This window comes from Marmota monax, unplaced genomic scaffold (genome assembly GCF_021218885.2).
Source record: "Marmota monax isolate L192 unplaced genomic scaffold, Marmota_monax_Labrador192_F-V1.1 WCK01_AAM20220418_F8-fsc00128, whole genome shotgun sequence".
Lineage (NCBI taxonomy): Eukaryota > Metazoa > Chordata > Mammalia > Rodentia > Sciuridae > Marmota > Marmota monax.
In genome coordinates, this window is record NW_026693452.1 from 4,378,663 (window position 1) to 4,403,638 (window position 24,976).

General features: G+C 36.4%; 1 protein-coding gene across 4 annotated transcripts; it reads left to right on the forward strand.

The window, feature by feature from the left end:
* The first annotated feature begins 8,528 nt into the window (after positions 1-8,528).
* On the forward strand, positions 8,529-24,134 carry Abraxas1 (abraxas 1, BRCA1 A complex subunit). Of its 4 annotated transcripts, XM_046457622.2 has the most exons (9): positions 8,530-8,660; positions 10,577-10,667; positions 13,559-13,595; positions 16,206-16,272; positions 18,095-18,288; positions 19,726-19,845; positions 20,293-20,377; positions 23,000-23,114; positions 23,513-24,134. In XM_046457622.2, exons 1-9 carry the CDS (start codon positions 8,574-8,576, stop codon positions 23,944-23,946), a joined length of 1,230 nt encoding a protein of 409 aa, XP_046313578.1. In that variant the 5' UTR covers positions 8,530-8,573; the 3' UTR covers positions 23,947-24,134. The 4 variants fall into 4 exon arrangements, with proteins under 4 accessions (XP_046313579.1, XP_046313578.1, XP_046313581.1 ...); XM_046457623.2 differs by lacking the exons at positions 13,559-13,595; positions 16,206-16,272 and having other exon boundaries at positions 8,529-8,660; XM_046457625.2 differs by lacking the exons at positions 8,530-8,660; positions 16,206-16,272 and having other exon boundaries at positions 10,576-10,667.
* The last annotated feature ends 842 nt before the right edge of the window (positions 24,135-24,976 follow it).

A 24,976-nucleotide genomic window follows, 5' to 3' on the forward strand; every position in this document is an offset into this window, starting at 1 on the left:
AAGAAAGCAAAATTGTTGATAAGATTACTTCTCAAAAAATAATACTGTTACACTTTTAGAAAAATATATTTCTACAAAAATAAGCTAAAACTCATCATATTATACATTTAGTATGTTTATATTTGGAAATTTTTTTTTAATTGGCGCATTTAAAATGTGATATTTATGGTTCTGAAACTCCTTCCTATGTGATAAGAAACAGCAAAAACTCTGTATCAGTCTGGATCATCTGAGAAGCAGTCCCAAAGATGGCATTCAATGTGCAAGAGACATCTGTGAAGAGCAGGATAAAACATGAAGAAGCTTCAGAAAGTCATGCATGTCTGACAGCTGGGAAAGAGAAAGGGAAGAGGGAGTGTTGGACAGGAGTCTCAGACTGCCTTGCAAGCTATGAATGCTGCATCCTAATTGGTGGGGAGTCCTTGAGCCACAGTCCCTTGTTAAAGCAATCTCCTAAGAATGGGTTCACATTAACACTAGCACCATGCTCAACTCCTGGCTGGTACAGGGGGCTGGTGGCTACAGCATTCATAGATGCAGCAGGTAGAGGTCCTCAGCCAACTATGCCTCCACACAGGGGGTTCTCTTGTGGGACACCTGAGTTGGTCAGGTCCATGGCCATTACTCATGCCATTCATCTTGAAGAAACTATATCATTAATGAAGATGACTTATGTTTTTCTTTATGATATTTTTTTATTACTAATTATTACTATATCCAACCTTAATACATTAAAAAATTATACTTGCTCAAAAATTGAGCTTTCTGTATTTCTCTTACAATTCTTTTCATGAGAAAAACTCTGTATCTGAAAATGTAAATAGAGTAAAACTACAGTTTTTCTTGAAATGATTTGAGTTTTCATTAGTCCATCTATTTAAAATTCCACAAATGTTTAATAGATACAGATATCATTGGATTCCAACTTATGTAAGCACATCCCTCTGTAGCAATCAAATTTATAATTCACATGAGTTTAATAAGGGAACTAAAATATTGCTCTTCTCTTGATAGGCTTTTTTTTTATTCTAGTGTTATTTGACAATTTGGTCAATTAGCTTTATTTTTCCAGTGGACATAAACCCTTTTCTCTTATACATATAAAATAACTACTGGCTTTCACAGAAATTCCAAATATAGAATAAGACTATATACCTCATTTCTTATTTATTTATTTCTCTAAGGGAAAAACTGTAAGCACACCAACAGTTTAAGAGTTTTTCATGGAATTCTCATTACATGGGCAAAATTAATTACATTGTGCCCCATTTTGATTGACTGAACTCAATCCCTAGCCTCCCTACCTCCCCCAGAGGTGGGGTGGGGACAGTGATGGTAGAGCTGAAAGTTCCAACTCTCTAGTCACATGATTGGTTCCCCATCCTGAACAATTTAGAGACATTCCCTCTCCTGTGGATCAGGCATTAGCTTACAAAATCCCATGAATTCCTAGGATTTTGAAGCTATGTCTCAGGAACCAGGAACAAAGATCAAATATTTACTTATTATACCACAGGCAAGTGCCTGGTCTTTGACCACACACCCCTTATAGTAAAAGGATCACAAAAGTCAAAAGATAATAGCACATATTTTGAATCCCATTCAATCATTAATAACCAGTCTGTCCACTATCCCATCATAGGAAAATGTCTCCCAAGGGGAAGCTACTCAAGTTACAGGCTTCAGTTTGATCTTGTCAGTTTCCTAAGCAGGAAAGGTCTTAGAAATATATGGCTTCACCTTTTTGTTACCAGACCCAGTTAGGGCTGCTCACTGCTCAAAAGCCAATATTTAGCAGATGAGAATGATGGAAAGGAGTCAGGTTTATTCAAAGGCCAGAACCTTGGAAGATAGAGGCATTATGATCCTCAAAACTCCATCCTGATGGCGTAAAGTTCTTTTTTTTTTTAAGCTGTCAATGAACCTTTATTTTATTAATGTGCCATGCTAAGAACCAAACCCAGTGCCTCACACGTGCTAGGTAAGCAACTAGCACTGAGCTATGACCCCTGCATCATAAAGTTCTTTTGAAGTGACAGGAAGTGCAGGGAGCAATGGGCAGGAAGACTATGCACTGAGTGGGTTCTTCAGCTGTCCTCCAGGGTTTATGTCTCTTTTTCCCTTCTTCTCTGGTCAAGATATCACTAGGGACCTCAACCTCCTGGGGCTTGTTTCTGTTACTCTTTATACAGGTATATTACTTTTTCTGCATGTTAAACCTCACATTAATTTATATCCTTTGTATTAGCTGATACACAGGATTAGAAGAACAAGGTGGGGGAGTGGGGATGTAGCTCAGTGGTAGAGTACTTGCCTAGCATGACTGAGGCCCTGGATCCTATCCCCAGGAATAACACACACAAACACACACAGCGCAAGTACAGGCATTACACATTCTGATGTTATCTGAAGGTCTCAGATGTTCTGAGTTCTGTAAAGATACAGAAAAATTATTTAGCAGTTAACATCTTAACCACTTAGGTAGGGCTTTTCTTTAGAATTCAGAATACTAGGCATAGGGAGGGAACATGACCCTTGCACAAGGCACAGGGAAGGGAAGTAATTTTGTAAAAGGGCAAAGGAAACAGAAGTCAAAGTAAATGCCCATGACAACTCCCAAGGGAACAGCCACTGTTATACTTTCAGGCATCTGATATAATTGTGCTGAGAGACAATATCATCGCTTGCTCTGAGTTTCTGTCCAAGTGTTGATATAATATTGAATTTCCCTCATTACACAACCCATTTATTCATTCTTTTACTTTAAGCTACTATTCTTCTCTCCACTTATATCCACATTTTTTCCACCTTTGGAAGGAACATTTGCCTAAGCACACTGTGGTGTTCTGGATTTCAGGCATCAATGCTAATCATTTTGTTTGTTTCATTTTTGCTTTTTGGTTGTGTGTTTTTGGGTTCTTTTTTGGTTTTGTTTTTGTTTATTGTTGTTGTTTGGGGTTTTTTATTGTTCTTTTTTGTTTGTTTGTTTGCTTGCTTGTTTCTTGTATCAGGGATTAAATCTGGGAGGCACTTAACCACTGAGCCACATTCCTAGACCTATTTATGTTTTATTTTGAGACAGGCATGTAATCTGGCTATCAGTGCTAATGTAATGGGGTTCTCTTGCTCTGTTCTCCTGAAGCAGGCATAAATCACAGAAAGAATTATCTTAGTCCAATTTTTTGCTATTAGAATACTACAGATTGAGTAATTTATAAATATACGTGTGTGTGTGTGCATGTGTGTGTTTTCCCCCTCACAATTTTGGAGGCTAGAAAGTGCAACATGAAAGGCCCTATCCAGAGGCAGTCTTCTTGCTACTCCTGCATGGTGAAATGTATCACATGGTGAGGAACTGTGCACAGAGACAGGGAGAACAGAGACATGAAATCAGGCTGAACTCATCAGGAACTCACATGAGATAAGAGCATTAATCTTACTCATGAAGAAATCTGCCCTCATGACCTAATCACATCTTAAAGGTCCCGCCTTTTAATACCATCAAAGTAGCAAATTTCAACATGAGTTTTGAAAGGGACACTAAAACCAAAGCACAATCCTAGACTGAAGCGCGCGACAAAATTTGTGAGTACCTCCCAACAATGAATACTTAGATTTTGGACTAGATAATTTCCAACTGAGAGAGGAGGTGCCCATCACTGACCTGACCAACTCTAAGTTAACTGCAGTTAACTTGGATTCTAGCAATCACAAATCTGATTGGTAAGTATATTTATGATGTGGGACCAAAACTACCCTACAACAGTTATCCTCACAGAACAGATCTCCCCATGATGAGATTGTTCCTCTAAGACAGAACTGAGGCTAGCTCCTAAAGCAGTAGCAATCAAGTTACGATGGGAACTGAATTGCCCCCTTGAGTGATGATGACCTTCCCAGAGCTTTAGTCCTGAGATATTGATCAATCAGACCATAGTCTGATCAGAATGAGTTACTCTGCCAGTCCAAGTAAACCTCCCAGCCATACAAACCCCCAGACCTTGCCTTTGTTTTCATTTTCTATGAAACCTCAGTTTTTGTGAGCCCCTTGAAGATAGATCTTTGTCACTGTATTGCCATCTGTTCTTCCTGGTGTGGCCACACTGATTAAAACTTTACCACTGGTTATCTTTGATTAGCAAATTGGAGTGTGTGGGCAAGACTGATCTGTTGGGACCACTAGAGCCAGGGATTTTTGTTCTAGGATTGTTACAGTTCAGATATAAGGTGTCTTCCAAAAACATATGTGTGAGACAATGCAAGGATATTCAGAGGTAAAATAATTAGGTTATGAGAAGTCTAACCTAATCAATAGCATTAATCAACTGTATGGATTAAATATGTAACTATAGGCAGGTGAGTGTGGCTGGAGGAGACAGGTCACTGGGGGCATGCCTCTGAGGTTTATATTTTGTCCCTCATGAGTAGAGCTCTCTCTACTTCCCGATTGTCTTATCCTGAACTGCTTTCCTCCTCTGTTCTGTCTCATCTTGGGCCCAGAGTAATGAACTCAGCTGTCTATAGACTAAGACCTCTGAAATTGTGAGCCCCAAACGAACTTTTCCTTCTCCCTGTTTTTCTTGTCAGGTCTTTTTGTCACAGTGGAAAAAAGAAAAACTAACTAAAATGAGAACTCTGGTAACAGTAGTACCAGCTTGCTATCAGATATTAATTTAAATTATCCCTAATGGCTGAAGGAGACAAAATATCAAAACCCAAAATACTCACACTGTCTTGGGTGGTATGAGAGAATCACTCTTAATAGAGGATGGTGTCCAGAATAGTGTCATAATAAAGTAGAAATGGCTTACTCAGAAACATGTGAAGAAAAGACACTCATGACATGCAGGAAGCCTCTTTTCTCTTAGACTGACTCTGGAACCCCTTTGTTCCAACCTTATTGATGTCTGTTTATTCACCCCCATTTATTTTTTTCTAATTTTAAATAATTCTTTCTTTATTGCAGTGCTGGGGATTGAATTCAGAGCCTTGTGCATATTAGGCAAGTGTGCTTCTGCTGAGCTACACCTCCAGACTAGCATCTCATTTCTTAATAACCATCTAAGCATTTTCACCCTACTGGTATATCTACATTCTCTCTTCTGGTTTTCCCCATTTTCTTGATAATTAATTTAATGTTTTTATCAGCCTCTGTAAGACCCATGAAGGGAAGATAAGACAGCCAATTTGATAAGGCTTTTCAGGATATTACTCAGTTTTGATCTTTGGTTGATTTTGTGACCCATTGTTTCAAGTTTAATGGTTGTTTTTGTTTTCGTTTGATACTGGATGTTAAACTCAGGGGTGCCTTACCATTGAGCTACATCCCCAGTCCTTTTTTATTTTTTGAGACAGGGTTTTGCTAAGTTGCTTGAGGTCTCGCTAAGTTGCTGAGGCTGGATTTTGAACTTCTTTTTTTTTATTGGTTGTTCAAAACATTACAAAGCTCTTCACATATCATATTTCATACATTAGATTCAAGTGGGTTATGAACTCCCATTTTTACCCCAAATACAGATTGCAGAATCACATCGGTTACACATCCACATTTTTACATAATGCCATATTAGTAACTGTTGTATTCTGCTACCTTTCCTATCCTCTACTATCCCCCCTCCCCTCCCCTCCCATCTTCTCTCTCTACCCCATCTACTGTAATTCATTTCTCTCCTTGTTTTTTTTCCATTCCCCTCACAACCTCTTATATCTAATTTTGTATAACAATGAGGGTCTCCTTCCATTTCCATGCAATTTCCCTTTTCTCTCCCTTTCCCTCCCACCTCTCATCTCTGTTTAATGTTAATCTTCTTCTCATGCTCTTCGTCCCTACTCTGTTCTTAGTTACTCTCCTTATATCAAAGAAGACATTTGGCATTTGTTTTTTAGGGATTGGCTAGCTTCACTTAGCATAATCTGCTCTAATGTCATCCATTTCCCTGCAAATGCCATGATTTTGTCATTTTTTAGTGCTGAGTAATACTCCATTGTGTATAAATGCCACATTTTTTTATCCATTCATCTATTGAAGGGCATCTGGGTTGGTTCCACAGTCTAGCTATTGTGAATTGTGCTGCTATGAACATCGATGTGGCAGTATCCCTGTACTACGCTCTTTTAAGGTCTTCAGGGAATAGTCCGAGAAGGGCAATAGCTGGGTCAAATGGTGGTTCCATTCCCAGCTTTCCCAGGAATCTCCATACTGCTTTCCAAATTGGCTGCACCAATTTGCAGTCCCACCAGTAATGTACAAGAGTACCCTTTTCCCCACATCCTTGCCAGCACTTGTTGTTGTTTGACTTCATAATGGCTGCCAATCTTACTGGAGTGAGATGGTATTTTAGGGTGGTTTTGATTTGCATTTCTCTGACTGCTAGAGATGGTGAGCATTTTTTCATGTACTTGTTGATTGATTGTATGTCCTCCTCTGAGAAGTGTCTGTTCAGGTCCTTGGCCCATTTGTTGATTGGGTTATTTGTTATCCTATTGTTTATTTTCTTGAGTTCTTTGTATACTCTGGATATTAGGACTCTATCTGAAGTGTGAGGAGTAAAAATTTGTTCCCATGATGTAGGCTCCCAACTTCTGATCCTCCTGAACTCAGCCTCCTCAGTTGCTGAGATTACAGGAGTGTACCACCACACCCAGCACCACACCCAGCTGGTTGGTTGTTAGTTTTTTTTTTTCTTTAGTTGTAGTTCTTTATGTATATTTTGGATATTAATCTTTTATCAGATATATGATTTTCAAATATTTTATCTTATTCTATGGGTTGACTTTCTCTCTCTCTCTCTCTCTCTCTCTCTCACTACTGGGGAGATTGAACAGGTACTCTTTAACGCTGATCTACACCTCCAGCCCTTTTTATTTATTTATTTTAGTTAATATTTTTGTGTGATGCTAGGAATTGAACCCAGGGCCTTGTACATGCAAAGCAAGCACTCTACCAACTAAGCTATATCCTTAGCCCCCTGTTTATTTTAATTTTGATACAGGGTTTCTCTAAGTTGCCTAGGCTGGCCTCAAACTTGCAATCCCCCTGCCTTAGCCTCCTAAGTCACTAAGACCACAGGCATGTGTAACGTCTCACTCCCTCCACAGTATACTTTGATATACAAAAGAGTTCCATTTTGTTGATGAACTCCTTGTCCATTTCTTCTTTCATCATCTATGCCATTGCTATCATATTCAAGAAGTCATTGCCAAATCCAATGTCATGGAGATTTTTTTTCCCTGTATTTTCTTCTAAGAACTTTGCAATTTTAGCTCTTGCATGTAGATCGTTGATCTACTTTGAGCTAATTGTATACAATGTAAGGTAAAGATCTAACTTCTTCTTTTTTTTTTTTAACATTTGTTGAAAAGACTATCCTTTCCCCCATTGAATGGTCTTGGTACTCTTGTCAAAGATCTTGTAACTGTGTACACTGGTAATTCCAGCAAGTAGGGAAGCTGGGGCAAGAGGATCACAATTTTGAGTCCACCTAGGCAATTTAGTGAGACCCTGTCCCAAAATTTTAAAAAATTAAAAAGACTCTGGGATCTAGCTCAATGGTAGAGTGCTGCCTAGTATGTGCAAGGCCTTGAGTTCAATCCCCAGTACTGAAAAAACAAAAACATCATTTGACCATATTTTTTGGGACTTATTCCATACCTTGTCATAGGTTTTATTTTATTTTTAATCCTTTATAACATTAGTGCCCACGAAACACAAATGTAGAAAAATCTTTTTTTCTATCAACTGTGATTCTGTTGAAACAGAGGCACAAAATTTAATTTTATGGAATATATAACCACTCAGTGTTACTCAGCTAAACATGGCTGTAGCGCAACAAACTCCAGAAATGTGCAATACTAATTCAACCCAGTAGTGCTATATTTTGCCAGCTTTCAGTCATTAAAAAAAACACATAATTTTCGTATCTATATATATAAACATGGGTGTGTAAAATATATTTTTCAAGCCCGGGTCTTCCCAACCACTTTAATATTTAATCAAATGATCCAACACAGTATAATCATGCTTATCAAACAAGCAAGCAAATAAACCGAAGAACCACACCAAGCATACACACAACTCCGTATGAAATCATTGGAACATTCTAGAACCAACAATCCCAGAAATGGCTGTTAGTATTCTAGGAGTTTCAATAGGTGAAGGGCAGTGTAATGCAGTTTGAAAACTACAAAGGTGTGCTATTACAATGTTGCTAAGAAATTCTTATTCTTGTAACCATTATTTCTCTTGACCCTGTCGACATTGTTCATTTTCATGATTTTGCATATATTCCACGTGTTGCTCTGCAGCACCTGGCCCCTGAAACCTGCTCCAGGTCTCTGCAGGGGTACCCCTTTGGAGCCCACAGCTGCGCGAGGTTGCCAGTATAAACCAAGGAAGCACCCCGCAACAGCCGCCTCGCCAACAGGGGGCGCGCCTCCCTCCGCAGAATGCCGGGAGGCCCTAGCCCGGGCTCCCGGCCCCGCCTCCACTTCAGCCCCGCCCTCGCCGCCAAGCCGCGTCCGGGTCCGCGCCCCGCCCCCCGCGCGGGTCGTCTCGGTAGCGCTGCGACGGCGGTATGGAGGGCGAGAGCACGTCGGCGGTGCTCTCCGGCTTTGTGCTCGGCGCGCTCTCCTTCCAGCACCTCAACACCGACTCGGACACGGTGAGCCGGGCGCGCAGCCTCCCTCCCTCACCGCGCCGCGGCCGGATCCCCGCCCGGGGACTCTCTGCGCCGCCAGGCCGCCTCTTCCCTCGCGGTCCAGGAGGTGCCTCCTGCCCGACGAGCCTTTCCCAAGAGTAGCCCTCCAAGGCCTAATCCCTGCTCCCCTTCCCCGGCCCGAATGCCCCACACGCCCCAGTCTCATTCATCAGTCTCCCTTTTTCCTGGCCAAACTTGGGCGCGAACGGATAGAAAGTTCATCTCGTGCTCCGCTACCGCTGGGGAGGCAGCAGGTTAACTTTCCGTTTCGCCTGACTACCCGTGATCGATTGCAAAGACAACCGTGGACTTTTTCATGCCGGGCAGCTCCTATGATAGGAAGGTGAAGGAGTAAAAATAGGTGTTGCATCCAGTGTCTGTTTTTCGGCAAATCCTAGTGAATGAAAAAAACCCTTAATTTGATGTATCAGATACCTGATTTGTTTGCACGTGCCATCAAGTTTCTTAAAATTATAAGGTTTCTATTTACTTTTCTGATACTTTTGGTTATAACTTAACCACAAATTTCCCCAAAATATTAAACATTTAAACGTTTTGCCTAGCTTCAAAACCACTGGATGAAATTAAAAAGTGAAGTTTTTAAAAATATAGTGCCTATTTTCTAAAAATTTATTAAATGAACAAGTCACAGTAAAATTCTTGTAAATTACGGTACCTTCTTGTCAGACAGCAGTTTCTCAGATCTTTTAACTAAATTCTTTAAATGGTGTTTTTTTAAAGATAGACTTAAGTTATCCTTGCTGCACATTTCTTAGTTTTTGTTTTCGAAGTACCAAAATCAAGAACACTGGAGTGTACAGTTCTGGGTTTTTTTTTTCACCTTGATTCAAGTGAAAACATTGTAGAAACATTCCTTTAGCGCTTTTTATCCTTTGATGAAACGGGGGGTATTAATAATACGTATTATTACGTATTATTAACCAGTTTTTAAAAAGGTAAAATTTAATTACCAAGCACACTAGGTCTATTTTTGGTACTGGGGTTTCAACTGAGGGGTGGTTTACTATTGTGCAACATCCCCAGCCCTTTTTATTTTTTGAGAGGGTGTCTCAAGTTAAGTTGCTGAAGCTGACATGAATTTAAGATTCTCCTACCTTACCCCCCAGAGCGGCTGGGTCACCCTGCCTGGCCACACTTGGTCTTTAAATGCACCTAAAGGAATATCTGAATACTCTGAACCAGGACAAATTCACCACTGCTGTGAGGATATACCTGTAGTTTCACAACGAATCAGGCCTACAGGACCCCTTTTAGAAAGCAGACTCAAATTGAATTCCAAAATCTTTAATCTTTCATATTTTGTACATTCTTCCCCATTTTGTACAATTTTAAATCTGAAAACACTTTCATTGTGTCATAGTTTAGAAACCTCCACTGACTCCTAGAAGCACTTGTTAAATCCAGACTCCCTGGCTAGTCATACAGGATGTTTTATTATTGGCTCCACTTAAGTTTGCCTCTGTTTCAAGGCAAACTGTTCTACTAGTGTGTGCTTATTTTTGGCTTTAAGCCTTTTATGCTTTCAGGTGTGCTAAGTGCTTCAAGCTCTGCCTACACAAATTATCAACTTCATTCTCACCTCTTCCACAGGGCCTTCTCCAGTTATTTCCGTCTATGTTAATCTCTTTCCCCTTTATAAAATCACAGTGGTGTTTATAATCTCTTCTTATTTTTTTCTTCTAATTCTTATTTAACTGGTCATGTTTTACAATTAAACTGGAAGCACCTTAGGTTTTTATGTGTCCCCTAGTAGCACACACATGTATACACTGTAAAATACTGGGAAATATGAATTATTTAAGAGACTGGACAGTAATTCTATCAATGTATTCCAAATTCTGCTTCTTTTTATTTTATAGGAAGGTTTTCTCCTTGGGGAAGTGAAAGGTGAAGCCAAGAATAGCATTACTGACTCCCAAATGGATGATGTTGAAGTTGTTTATACAATTGGTGAGTTACATACTTCTGTCTATTTTTGATAGTTTATGATGAAAGGGATCAGCATAAGTTATTACTTTTAAATTGTTAAAAAAAAATACACTGATTTTTAAAAGCAGAATTTTTAAAATACATTGCACTCATCTTCAATTAAAATTATGGCCATGGACTGAAACAATGTGAAATATAGGAAGCAAATAAAATTGCTGCAGGGAAACTAAGAGGAAACAGCTGCTGTTTCCTAAAGGAAAAAAAGATAAGGGAGCTTTAAAATATATAGGAAGTCTTCTGATTACCTAACATATACAGTTTTTAATAAGGAGATGTGTGTGTGTGTGTGTGTGTGTGTGTATACATTTTTTTCTTTTTTTTGTATTACTGGGTGTTGAACCCGATTGTGCTTAATCACTAAGTTAAGTCCCCAGCCCTTTTTATTTTGAGATAGGGTTTTACTAAGTTACTTAGTTAGGGCCTCCATGAGTTGCTAAGGCTGGCTTTGAACTTGCGATCATCTTGCTTCAGCCTCCTGAGCTGCTAGGATTACAGGCATATGCCACTGTGGCTAGTAGGATATATATTTCTTTTTTAAAACAAAATAGTATTGTACTTTATAACAGGTTTGACATCATGACATATTTTGTCATGACTGATATCTCTATAATATCATTTTTCATAACTGCAATATATTCCACTATGACCTTTCTGTGATTTAAGCAGACCTTTAAATAAATTATAATCAGCTATTTCCATTTTTTATTATAGATTACACTACAATGAATATTCTTGTACATAAACATTTGACTTTATTATCAATTCCTAGATATTATGCTGTTACAGGGTAAAAAACTTTTTTTTTTTTTTTTTTTAATGGCATGAGGATTTTGCTCTGGTGCCTAGGCTGGCCTCAAATTACTGGACTCTAGTCATCCTCCTACTTCAACTGGGACTGCTTGGCAAGCTGATATAATTTGCCTTGCATATAACTTTTCATTCTTCCTAATGATTATAACTGTCCCATTGTGTGGACACAGCATAACTTTTAACTACTATGAATAAGTTTCTGTTTATTAATACAATATTACAGTGAATATTTTATATATCTTTGTGCCCTTGTCTCTCTGAAAACCAAATTCATATAGGTAGACTAGCTAATAGTACTTTGGAAAATTTACTGCATTTTAGACTCCTCCGCAGTCTATAATAATGCCTGTGTCTCCATATTCAGGCTAACATGAAATATTATAAGTTCTTTTAATCTTTGCCAATTTGATAAATTTTTTTTTTTTAGAAGTTAAGGTACTTTTTTTAGAAATATTTTTTAGTTGTCAATGGAGCTTTATTTTGTTTATTTATATGTGGTGCTGAGAATCAAACCTAGTGCCTTACACATTCTAGGCAAGCGCTCTACTACTGAGCCATAACTCCAGCCCCAATCTTATAAATTTTTTAAAAAGTAGTTTGCTTTTTTTTTTTGGTGTTGCTGGACATAGAACCCAAAACCTAGAGCGCTGAGCTACTGTTAATTTGTATTTCTTGAGTATAAAAGAAGTTAAATATTCCTGGTTTTTACTTTTTCTTTTTAGCCTTTGAAAAGCACAGACCTATTCTATTCTTTGACTATATTTCTACTGGCTATGTTACTTTAATTGATTTGTATAACATTTTAATAATGGCCTTTTGTCATGTGCTATACACATGTTTATACAGGTTGTTATTTTGTTTGGTGCTGGGGATTGAACCTTAGGCATACTAAGTATACACTTCCCACTGAGCTACACCACCAGCCCAAGCAGTCTGTAATTCAACTTTGTTGATTTTTTTCTTTTTGCTAGTCAGACACTTGGAGTTTTAAAAGCAAGATTTAGAGCATTTTTTCCCCTAACTGGAATTAGCATGCCACCCAAAGAATGTAACACATTTAGAAAAATTTAATTAAGCAAACATTTCTTGACCAACTACACTGTGTACACAGGTACTTTGCTAAGCTTTAAGGTATTTGGTCAAATTATTTTAAAAGATTACTTTAACACAGATGGAGAATAGATGAAAATCCAAGATAGACAAATTACTGCCTCACATTGGTCATAAGATGTTCATCATTTTTACACTTTTCTTTCTTAGTTTAACATTGCTATTGACAGAATAAAATTTGCCTCTTAAAAGATATTAGGGTCTGTTTTTGTTTTCTTTAGTTTGTAGCTAACACAGACAAAAGTTTTATGAAATAACTACTTAAAACAAGATATTTCTATTTGACAGATATTTCTAACAGTTGGTGTAAATTTAGAGCATAACCTTTTTAGTACACAATGAAAATATTGCAACTTTAAACTTATATTTTGTACTGTATTTATTAAATCATTATTTGAGGGAATATGGCATTGTGGTTCCCAGGGAAACTCTAGGTTTGAATTTTGGCTCTATCACTAGCTTGAGGAACCACTTCATCTCTCTTTTTTTTTTTTTTTTTTTTTTTTGGTCCTGGGGATTGAACCTAGGAGTGGTAAAACCTAGTTTTACCACTATACCTCCCCAGTTCCACCCCTTTTTAATTTTGAGACAGTATGTCAATAAGTTGCTGAGGCTGGTCGATTTGCAATTCTCTTACCTCAGCCTCCACAGTTGCTGGGAATACAGGTGTGCACCACCATGCTCAGCCTATTCCTCATTTTTGAAAGGGAAAGAATGATGGCATCTGACTTGTGAAGATTAAATGAGATAATACCAAAGTACTTCCTGGCATGAAGTAAATGCTTGGAAGTGATTATTTAATTAATCATAACCAAAAATTCAGTATAATTGTGCTAAGAGTATCATATCTTGCTGAGTTTCAGTCCAAGTATTAATGTAATTTGGATTTCCCTCATTATACAACCCATTTATTCATCCCTTTTTCCCCCTAGACATTCAGAAATATATTCCATGCTACCGGCTTTTTAGGTGAGTAATAGTACTAGTAAGAGCAAGTAAACCATACATTGCGAAAGTTCATTCTCTGCAAGTGAAATAAGTTTTAAAACTAACGTAGTATTTTAGTTACCAATTATACGATGAAGGTTTTGTTGTTGTTGTGTTAATACCTGAAAATTCACTTGTGCATTGTCAACCCTGTTTATAGTTCTTTCTCTATTATATTACTGACTTTAGCTGGGCTCTGCTGCCTCTTGCAAGTACCAGTTTACCTTGACAATTGCTTTTCCATCTCACAACCAGTCACCCTTTTGCAACTTCATTGCATATTATAAGCTCACTCACTGGCATGTTCTTGTAAATTGATGGCAGACTTTCTTTTTAACCCTTTGATTCTAGTTTATTTTAGCAACTGTTTCCTCATTGATATTTTTTAGTGTTATATTATTTATCTAACCTGTTTCCTGTTGCTTTTTTAGGGTGAAAGCTTGTGATTTTAGTCCTACAGATAATAATAGAACCATTAGCTCTAATATACTGTATTTTTTTAAAAAAACTTATTGAGGTATAACATACACACGGAAAAGTAGAAAATAAATGAATTTTCACAAAGAAAACACATGTAACCATAATTTTAATGTAGTAGCTTTACGATTTACTTAAACTACATGAGAAGAAGCATTATTATTGTATAGTCACACTGTCTATATACACATCTCTAAGAATGTGTAAAATTTACAGTAGAGTTCATGGCTAAAATAAGAAAGATCTATGCCAGGGATGTGGCAGAAAAAGGGGCTAAGTGTGGTCTTAAAAACCAATGTACCAGAGATAGGGATATAGCTCAGTTGGTAGAATGCTTGCCTCACATGCATAGTGCCCTGGGTTCAATCCCCAGCACCACAAATAAATAAATAAATAAAACTGATATACCAGAAAAAAATTACCTTATGAAGTGCTTTAATGTACAATTGACATTCAAAATATCTGTTGATTAAATGAGAAAGGACTTCTTTAAGGAACCCAATGGACCAGTAAAGAGAGAGAATAAAAAAGTGATTCAGTTTCGTTTGGCAGCTCTATTATCATCAGACCAACTGAGCTGAAGAAACCATCTAATCCAGTAATGCCTGAACCTTTTTGCAGCTACCAAAATTAAGGGACGGGTGCATAGGAGAGCCATTTGAAATACTTGTTCCTCAAAAGATTTTATACATGTCATTTTCATTTAAAAACAAAGAGGCATAAAAAGTTCACGGTTTAATGAAGGCCAAAGAACTAATTAATTGTAGAGTAAAAACTAAAAGAAACAGGATTATTTCTTCTTCTTCTTTTTTTTTTTTTTTTTTTTCAGTGCTGGGGATGAAACCCAGGGTTTGTGCATGCTAGACAAGTGCTCTACCACTGAGCTACATCCCCAGCCCTTTTTATTTCTTGAGACCAAGTCTCCCTAAGATGTCAGGCTGGCCTTGAACTTGTGAGCCTCCTGCTTCAGCTTCCTGTATAGCTGGGATTACAGGCATGTGCCACACTATCTGGCTTATTAAAATAGTTTTTTTTTGTTTGTTTGTTTGTTTGTTTTTTGGTGTGAGGGAGTTGTTTGTTTTTTGGTACTAGGAACTGAACTCAGGGACACTCAACCATTAAGCCACATCTCGAACCCTATTTTGTATTTTATTTAGAGACAGGGTCTCACTGAGTTGCTTAGTGCCTGACTTTTGCTGAGGCTGGCAATGAACTCATGATCCTTCTGCCTCAGCCTCCCAAGCTACTGGGATTACAGGCGTGCACCACCATGCCTGACTTAAAATGTTTTTAATGGGAAAATTTTCAACTCTTTTAAAAACATATTGCCTATTAAGTTACATTTTTTTCAGCTTTCTGTAACTGAACATTTTCAGTGTATGCTTTGGAAGTGCCCAATAAAAGCCTGTTTTAATTAATATTATTTATATAGGATTTTGTATAACATTTTATCATCATAGAAAATATTGTTGATCTCAATGCTAAAAGGAAGGAAATAATTTGCGATCTCATAGGAAGGGAAAGAAAGTCAGAAGCAAATGTTTTAGAATCCTAAATTTAGGATTATCTTCTGATTCTTGGACATTCCAATTACATAATAAAGACCACTGAACTTAACCAAAATCTATTCCTTTCCCCCACCACTCCCAAAAACCCAACCATGTCCTAAAACAATAATTGAAATCAGCAATAATTTGTTCTTTTGTTAATGTGCTTCAATACTCAGTATGCATTCTTTCATACATATCAATAACTGTAAAAAAATTAATAAGTAAAACCAAATTAATTGTGAACTGGCTATATGAACTTTCTAATACCTGTATTTAATGGATAGTTTGTTTCGTTTTAGGTTAATAAAAATATATGATGTGCAAACTTATCTCTTGAAGTTTCTCCATTCCTTTTCCTTTCACTGCTTATGGACCTCATGTTTCTATCATTTTAAGTCTGTTAATTTGTGAATTTTCTCTACTATTTACTTTAGGACTTCCATCTGACAGGCAAGTAGGTATTGATTTTGGTTGGGTAGTTTGAGTTAAGAGTAACTAAAATTTAAAACATTAATAAAAGTATCCAACTTCTACCTTATTTGAAATGTCTTTGTGACTTTTACAGCTTTTATAATTCTTCAGGTGAAGTAAATGAGCATGCACTGAAGAAAATATTTTCAAGTGTCAAAAAGGTATTCATGGTTTACCTTTTATTTTTGATATTATATGCATTATTTTCAGCTCTTGAAAACAGTATTTTGACACAAATTTTAGCAATATTTGTCTTCACAGTATCCAGTAAAGCAGATAAGAAAAGGCTTGCTCTTCCCAAAAATTCAGAGAAGTTGCTTTGAATACAAAACTAATGGTTAAAAGTATTTATCTTGTTCCCATCCTTCCCTTGACTACTCTAATTAACACTTAATACTGATTTCTTCTCTTCTATATTTCCCTATCCCGGTATGATTTATTCTAGGACTTAATCCATTTCTGTTATTTTATTTAGCTGTGGTTCTTTTTTTATATATACAGGGTACAGGGTCTTGCTATGTTTCCCAGGTTGGTCTCAAATCCTTGGGCTCAAGTGATCCTCCAAACTCAGCCTCCTAAGTAGCTGTGACTTCAGGCACTTGCCAGTACACCTAGCTTTGCAGTTAACTATTTTTATACCACAGGGACAACTTCCTATAGAGCACTTAATTTGAATTCTCCACAGCTTGCTTCAGGTTCAGTTAAAAGTTGTTAGACAGTCAAAATGGATTATTTTTCCCCAATGCAAAATTTTCTCAAGTTAATAATTTTTCCCCCTTAAAGTTTGTATCTTTGACTTGAGAAGAAAAACAGAAGTATCATTCAAAAAGCATCCTTAGTTGAAAATGCTTGGGCTTTTTTCACAGTTACATTTGAGTATTTAAAAAAATGTCCCTGCAAAAATGTTTTAGGTTTAAAAAAACAGAAGCAATTTTAGTTTAAAAGTACAAATGTCAAATTTAGTTGTTGAAACTGTCACAGATTTCTATGAATCATGGTGATTATTTTTCTCTTTGTTCCGATTACTAAGTTTTCAGTAAATCAATTATTTTTCTGATTAAAAAATGACTTAGTGATACTAACAACACATTTGTTTAGCATGTTATGTTTATAAAACTCGACTTAGTCATCTTGAATTTAACTTTTGGGGCTATGTGATAATCATTCTCGTTTAAATTTCAAGTAGAAGCTAAGGAATCAACCAAGCTTATTTAATAAACTAAATATCAATACAGATAACTAACTGTTTTGAGGGGAGTGACTATCCATTAAGTGAAACAATGGCATTAATATTTTTTATGTGTATTTACTAAAGATTAAGATTGCACAGGCCTGAGGTTGTGGCTCAGTGGTAAAGCACTTGCCTGGCGTGTGTGAGACCCTGGGTTCCATTCTCAGCACCACATATAAATAAATTAATTATTTTAAAATAAAGATCCATTGACAACTAAAAAAAAATTTTTTTAAAAATAGATTGCAATATAGTACATGCCCTAAATAGACTAGAGTAAGTGAAGAATTATTTTATCTCTTTAATCTACATTGATCAAAACTGTGTCCTTTTAACTGAATAGAAAATAAACTATAAGACAGTTTGCATACTTTGCAAAGGTAAAGCATATAACCATGTGAATTCTTTGTTTATCTGTGACTCAAATCTTACTATTAAGAAAGTCATTTTAAAAGCCTGGCAAGCTGGTGCATGCCTATAATTCCAGCTACTAGGGAGACTGAGGTAGGAAGATCACAAGTGAGGCCAATTTTGGGCAACTTAGCAAGACCATGTCTTAGAACAAAAAGGACTGGGGACATGTAGTTCAGTGGTAGAACACTTGCCTAGCATGTATGAAGCCCTGGGTTAAAACACTAGTATCGAAAAAACAAATAAGACTCAGTTTTATTGCTAAATTATATTAAGACATGCAATAATAATTATAATCATTAAGATATGTATTTAATTTTTTTCTGTTTTTTTTTTTTCAGACTGTGGTAGGTTGGTACAAATTCCGTCGACATTCAGATCAGATCATGACATTTAGAGAGAGACTGCTTCACAAAAACTTACAGAAGCATCTTTCAAGCCAAGAACTTGTTTTTCTGCTGTTAACACCAAGTATAATAACGGAAAGCTGTTCTACTCATCGGCTGGAACATGCTTTATATAAACCTCAAAAAGGGTAAATGTTAGTTGGTCATTGGCTATTTTAAGCTAATAGAAAAAAAAAAACTAATATTTTTATAGTACTTTTGGCAGTTTATAAAGTTTTCATACAGTGTTGTATTACATTGTCACAACAACTCTCTGAAGTGATCTTACCCATCTGTTAATTACAGATGAGAAAATGAAAGTCAAATAAGGAAATCAGAAACTAAGTGCAGAATGATGAATTGCTGTTATTTACTATGTGAGGTAGAAAAATAATTGTTGTAGATATTGGTTAATTAGGATATCATGTAGAACTTAAGCCTGGGTACTTGTGCAGCTTTTTTGTAACCTTCTTCAAAGAAGCAAGGTAGTTTTTGATGGTCTACCAAAACGAGTCTAATAGGAACTCCCCTTCATTCTATAAACATTTGCATTGAACATAAGAATTAGGATAAAGAGTACCAGTTAAAATAAAATTTATTGTTCATGGAAGATAGGATAAATCTCAGACTTAATACCGTAAGGTTATCTGAAATGCTTGGGACCAGATTGGACTAAACATGTATCAGATTTTGAAATATTTGCAGATATCTAGGAAATGAGACTGAAGTCTAAACACAAAATTCATTTATACCTTATACATAGTCTGAAGATGATTTTATACAGTATTTTTATTGCTCCTGTGTTTTGAGTGGGAACTAAGGGGAAGTATAGAATTTCCCTTGTGGAAGGTTTCATATAGCGATTTCATATTTTGGATAAGGGATGCTCAACTCATACTGCCACCCCCCACCCACCCACACTTTTTTAAATTGCAGTGCTGGAGTTTGAACCCATGGCTTCATACATGCTAAGCAAGCACTCTACAGTAGGCTACATCCCCAGCCAAATTTTCTTTCTTTCTTCTTTTTGTGGTGGTACTAGGATATTAAGAGATTGAGTCTAGGGGTGCTATCACTAATGTACATCCTTAAACATTTTGATTTTTGTTTGTTTTTGGTACCAGGGATTAAAGCCAAGGGCACTTAACCAACTGAGCCACATTCCCCAGCCCTTTTTATTTTTTATTTTGAGGCAAGGTCTCACTAGGTTGCTTAGAACCTCACTAAGTTTTTGAGGCTGGCTTCAAACCTGAGATCCTCCTACCTCAGCTTCCAAACTGCTGGGATTATAGATGTGCACCACCACACCCAGGTCCTGTTGATTTTTTTTTTTTTTTTTTTTTGAGACAGGATATTGCTAAGTGGCCAAGACGTAAACTGTTTTTTTCACAAAATTTTCTTATACCATGTTCATTTCACAGCTTTTAAAAACAGGTTGCTTTGTGTTGCTCAAATAAGTAAATTCTATCTTGGTAAACAGTAAGGAATGGGGGACCATTGTTTAATCTTGTGGAGGTAGTCTATTGGGATTGTACATGCTATTTTTTCTCTTTATATTTTAAACTTATAAAATTTTATTTCATCAGACTGTTTTATAGGGTCCCTTTAGTGGTTGCCAATCTGGGCATGTCTGAACAGCTGGGTTATAAAACTGTATCAGGTTCCTGTATGTCCACTGGTTTTAGAAGAGCAGTAAAAACACACAGGTAAGATTCCTGAACTGTTTTTCCACTAAACCTACTCTTACTTATTTTTTGAAATTAGGTTTATCACACAAACAGAAGAATAAAAATGAAAGGAAAACTGATAAAATGAATATATTACTCAAGAAAACTAGACTGTTTGGGCAGGGAAGGAGGGGTACCAGGAATTGAAACCAAGGGCACTCAGCCACTGAGGTACAAACCCAGCCCTATTTTGTATTTTATTTAGAAACAGGGTCTCAATGAGTTGCTTAGTGCTTAACCATTGCTGAGGCTGGCTTTGAACTCTCGATCCTCCTGTCTCAGCCTCCCAAGCCACTGGTATTACAGGCGTGCACCACCGTGCCTGGTGAAAACTAGACTGTTTTACAGTCTCCAAGTTTCATTCTACTACTAGTCTATTTACACAAGTTATGTATATTTACCAGAGGAAATTGTAATTTTTCACAGCTCTGAATTTTTTAAAGAAGATGGATCTTTAAAGGAGGTACATAAGATAAATGAAATGTATGCTTCACTACAAGAAGAATTAAAGGTAAGTTAACTAACATCAAACACTTAAAGACTACTTCAGAGTTCATATCAAATGACCACTGAAATTTTTCATGATTAACCTGACTTCAGATTTATATTATATTCCTTTAGTCATAAAGACTGTGATCTTAGTAGTGAATAACAGTTTAATCTTATCCACATTATATCTTGGCTATAGCCATTCATTTTGGAGATGTCACCTCCATTCCAGAATCTATGCTGAAGAATCAGCCCTTATTTGGGACATGTTCTTGTGTCAAAAAGAAAAAAGCCAGAAAGATTGGAAATTCACAACAGCCTTAAAATTTAGCTCAAAACTGCCATGCCATCACATATCAATGGCCAGGGATACATAATCCTTTTACAGGATGAACAGGGAAGCAAATATTTGGTAACAATGCAACTACCATAGCATTGCAGTCTATCTTATTATATCATGTACTTTGAGAAGTAGCATCAATATGGGAATGGAAGTGCAAGAATTTACTGAGCCTGTGAAAGATAAAGGAAAGGGATCAAGAACAGCCAAGAAGAGCCTTCAGACTGCAATTTTGCAAAAATCTGAGAAAGAAGAAGGGGATAGGACTACAGTTGGTTAGGTAGAACCTCAGATTACAGTGCCATTTAAGAAAGTTCAGGTAGGCTGATGAGCAAAGTTGTTCTACAGGTATGGATTTGCACTGTTCTAGCACCTAGCTCATTAACTGGTTGGAAACAGCTGTGGCTTAAGCCTAATCCAAAGCTGGTGATGTCCTTAACTATGCTTCCCCCAATTGGATATCTAAGTAATATATGTCCATGGATACCCTACTTGTCAATAGAGCACATTTAAGAGAAAAAGGGTTAGTATACTTTACATACCACTAATATTACATACTGTTTTTAATATGAGGGGGGAAAAAAAAGCAGGAATTTTAGAAAGTAGAAACACCCAGATCTCATCATTTAACATAACTATTTTCACTTTGCTATAGTCTCCAGTTTTTCCCCTAATGTATACACACTTTGTAGTTGACAATCATGGCAACAAAAATGTGTTCCGTAAGTTAAAAAAAAAAAATTCCTATATCATTAAACATTTTTCATATTGCTACATATTCTTTATTTTTAATACAGTATATGTACTTTTTAAATTTTTAAATTGTCAGATTTATCATGTAAAACATGTTTTTATACACATTGTGGAATGGAGAAATTGATCTAAATAACAAATGTATTGCCTCACATAATTATTATTTTCATGGTGAGAACACTTAGTTTTCACTCTACATTTTTTAAGAACACAATGTATTGTCATTTACTATAGTCTCAAAGTTGTACAATGGATTTCTTTTTCTTTCTTTCCATTTTAGCAGTGCTGAGGATTGAATCCAGAGCCTCATGCATGCTAAGCAAGCACTTTACCACAAAGCCACATCCCCAGCCTTGTACAACAGATTTCTTGATCTTATTCATCCTACCTGCCTGTGATAATTTTTTGCAATATGTCTCTGTCCCCATTTCCCTACAACCACTCCAGCCCTTGATAATCACTTTTCTATGAAATCAACTTGCTAGCTGGGCATGGTAATACATTCCTAATAATTCCAGCAACTCAGGAGGCTGAGGCAAGAATCACAAGTTTAGACCAGCCAGAGCAACTTAGCAAGACCCTATCTCAAAATGTTCTAGGGATGAAAAAAATAAAGAGGAAGAATCCTGTCATTGGTGACAACATAATCAAGCTGACTTCTTTTTGTTTTTCTTATGGTACTGAGGATTGGGCCCCGGGTGCTCTCCCACTGAGCTACATCTCCAGTCTTTTTAAATTTGTTTATTTTGAGATGGGGTCTCACTGAGTTATTATTGATCTTGCCAAGTTGACCAGGCTTGCTTTGAACTTGCAGTCCTCCTGCCTCAGCCTCCTGGGTTGATGAGAATACAGGTGTGTACCACTCATTCTTTTTTTAAGAGTGAATAGTATTCCATTGTGTATATATTACCACGTTTTTTTTTTCTCCATTCATCAGTCAGTGGACATTTACATTGATTCCATGTCTTGACTATTTGAATCATGCTGGGTAGATATCCTAAAAGTATCCACTGAAACTGGCTTAACTTTTAGCCTATAATTAGAAGTTAATAATATTAAGTTTGATATAATATGAACATGATCTTTATAAAGTTTTGTTGCATATTGAGATATACTCAGGAAGTGGAATTATTCATACTTTTAAAATTGATGATACACAGCCACTTGCTTTTCAAAAGTATTGTCTAATAAGAATTAAAAACTTTCAGTTTCCTTTCATAACATGGAAATAGTCATTTGTCTTTTTTTCAATGTGTACAGGAACTTTTCATCTCAAAATTACATCAGTGAATTAAATATTCCAGTTTATTTCTATTGTCAAGGAAATATTTGGTATGATAAATCCATCTCTTAATGAGAAGTTAATATGTCCGAAAAGCATTTTACAACCTATAAAGTACCATACAGAGTTATTATTAAAGTCCTCTAGAAAATAGCAAACTAAAATAAAATTTATAGGAAGTGTACCATTGAGGGTTTTATATTACTTGTGAATCTAGACTGTTATTTCATGATTTGGTGTTTTACCTATGCTATTATCTTACTTTGTAGACTGTATGCAAAAAAGTAGAGCAAAGTGAACGAGAAGTAGAGAAATTAATAAAGGATGTAAACAGATTAAAACAAGAAATTAAAAAAAGGCAACAAGCACAGATTCAGGCAGCACGTAAGTAAAATGTTAACACATCACTACTTTCCTTGCATTTCTCACTGACTGGAATTATGGATGGACCAACTGCGCTCACTGAAGAATATGTCCACTTTGGGATTAAAAGCAGTCATTTTATTAATACTCTTAAATTTTACCAAAAAAAGGAACTAGTACTATAGTAGGTATGCTGTATTTGTTGATATTAAAGTATATAACTTAAAATTTAATTTTCTCCTAGAATATTATGGCATAAAAATAGGAATTTGGGATTATACATGTCATTATTCTCACTTTGAATAATTTGATAGAATTGTTGAAGTCTTTTTGACTCTTTTGACAAATAGCTAATTATAAAAGAACATGGAATTTTTATGGAATAAAAAATGTTGATCCTGTTGTTTTCTTTTGTGTAGGAGAGAAGAATGTCCAAGAAGACCCTCAGGAGAACATTTTGCTTTGTCAAGCTTTACAGACCTTTTTTCCAGACAGTGAATTTCTTCATTCTTGTGTTATCTCTTTGACCAATAGGCATATTTCTAAAAGTAGGTGTAACACCAACCACCATCTGGATGTGGTTGACAACCTGACCTTAATGGTAGAGTATACCCATACTCCTGAAGCTAGCCCAGCTAGTACACCACCAACAACTAAGCGAAAAGCTATAGACATAGAGGACAGATGGAAAATGAAGAAATCACGATTGTTAAAGAGAGAACACAAACTATCTAAGACAGGTACTGATAGTAGTAACCAAGAAAAAGCATCCACAACCAGTAGCCCAGAAACAGATGAAGAGATTGAGAAAATGAAGGGTTCTGGTGAATATCCACTGTCTCCCACATTTTGATCCTTTTAACCCAAAATAAGACTTTTGATTTGGTCGAAGGGTAAAGACAAATGTTTATTATTTTTATTATATTCAGCTGTTCATAGTAATACATGGATAATGTATTTTGTTTTTACTATGTTTACCTTTTTACAGTACTACATAGACAAGTTCTACTGCATTTATTTTATAAAGTACTTCCAAAAATATCAGATGCTTTTATTTATTTATATTTTCGTGGTGCTGGAGATTGAACCCAGGGCTTTGCACATACTAGGCAAGTGCTGTACCACTGAGCTACACCCATAGCCCAAGATGTCTTTATTGTAAAATCAAAACTTTTCATCTTGCTTTCACAACTGTTGAAGGAAAGGCCTTAAAAAGGCACAACATTCTTTTAAACTAGTATGGCTCTTAGAAATGGGAAAGAGACTATTTTTCACAACATGGGAAGAAGCATAAAGTTCATATGAAAATTTATATAATCTTTATGTCATTAACCTTATGTAAGTCATTAAGATTTTAGTCCTTATGCAGTGATACAAAGTATATTATTAAACTGGACATGATGGTACACATGTGTAATCTTAGGTACTTGCTACTCTAAAGGCTGGGGTAGAAAGGTCACTTGTGCACAGAAGTTAGAGGCCATCCAGGGCAACATAGCACTCAAAAGTGTCATGACAGGTACCGTGGCAGTGGTGCACACCTGTAATCCCAGTAGCTTGGGAGTCTGAGGCAAGAAAATGGCAAGTTCAAAGCCAGCCTGAGCAACTTAGGCCCTAAGAAATTTAGTGAGACCCTATCTGTAAATAAAATATAATAAAAAGGCTGAGGGTATGGCTCACTAGTTAAGCACCCCTGGGTTCAATCTCTGGGACAAAAAAAAAAAAGTGTTTATGTGCAGTTGTATTTATATGTCTTCCATCACATGAAGGCTTTACCACTGGACATCATACTGAATATACACTTTGAACTTTGTACTCCTATTGCTTTTTAGAGACATTACTAAATAGAAAAAAATATATAATCTAGTAACAGAAACTTGAAT

Coding starts and splice junctions, on each gene's coding strand:
- Abraxas1 (XM_046457622.2), top strand. CDS start 8,574: ATGGAGGGCGAGAGCACGTCGGCGGTGCTCTCCGGCTTTGTGCTCGGC. Junction 13,596..16,205: donor CCATGCTACCGGCTTTTTAG/GTGAGTAATAGT, acceptor TGACTTTTACAG/CTTTTATAATTCTTCAGGTG. Junction 20,378..22,999: donor CACTACAAGAAGAATTAAAG/GTAAGTTAACTA, acceptor CTTACTTTGTAG/ACTGTATGCAAAAAAGTAGA.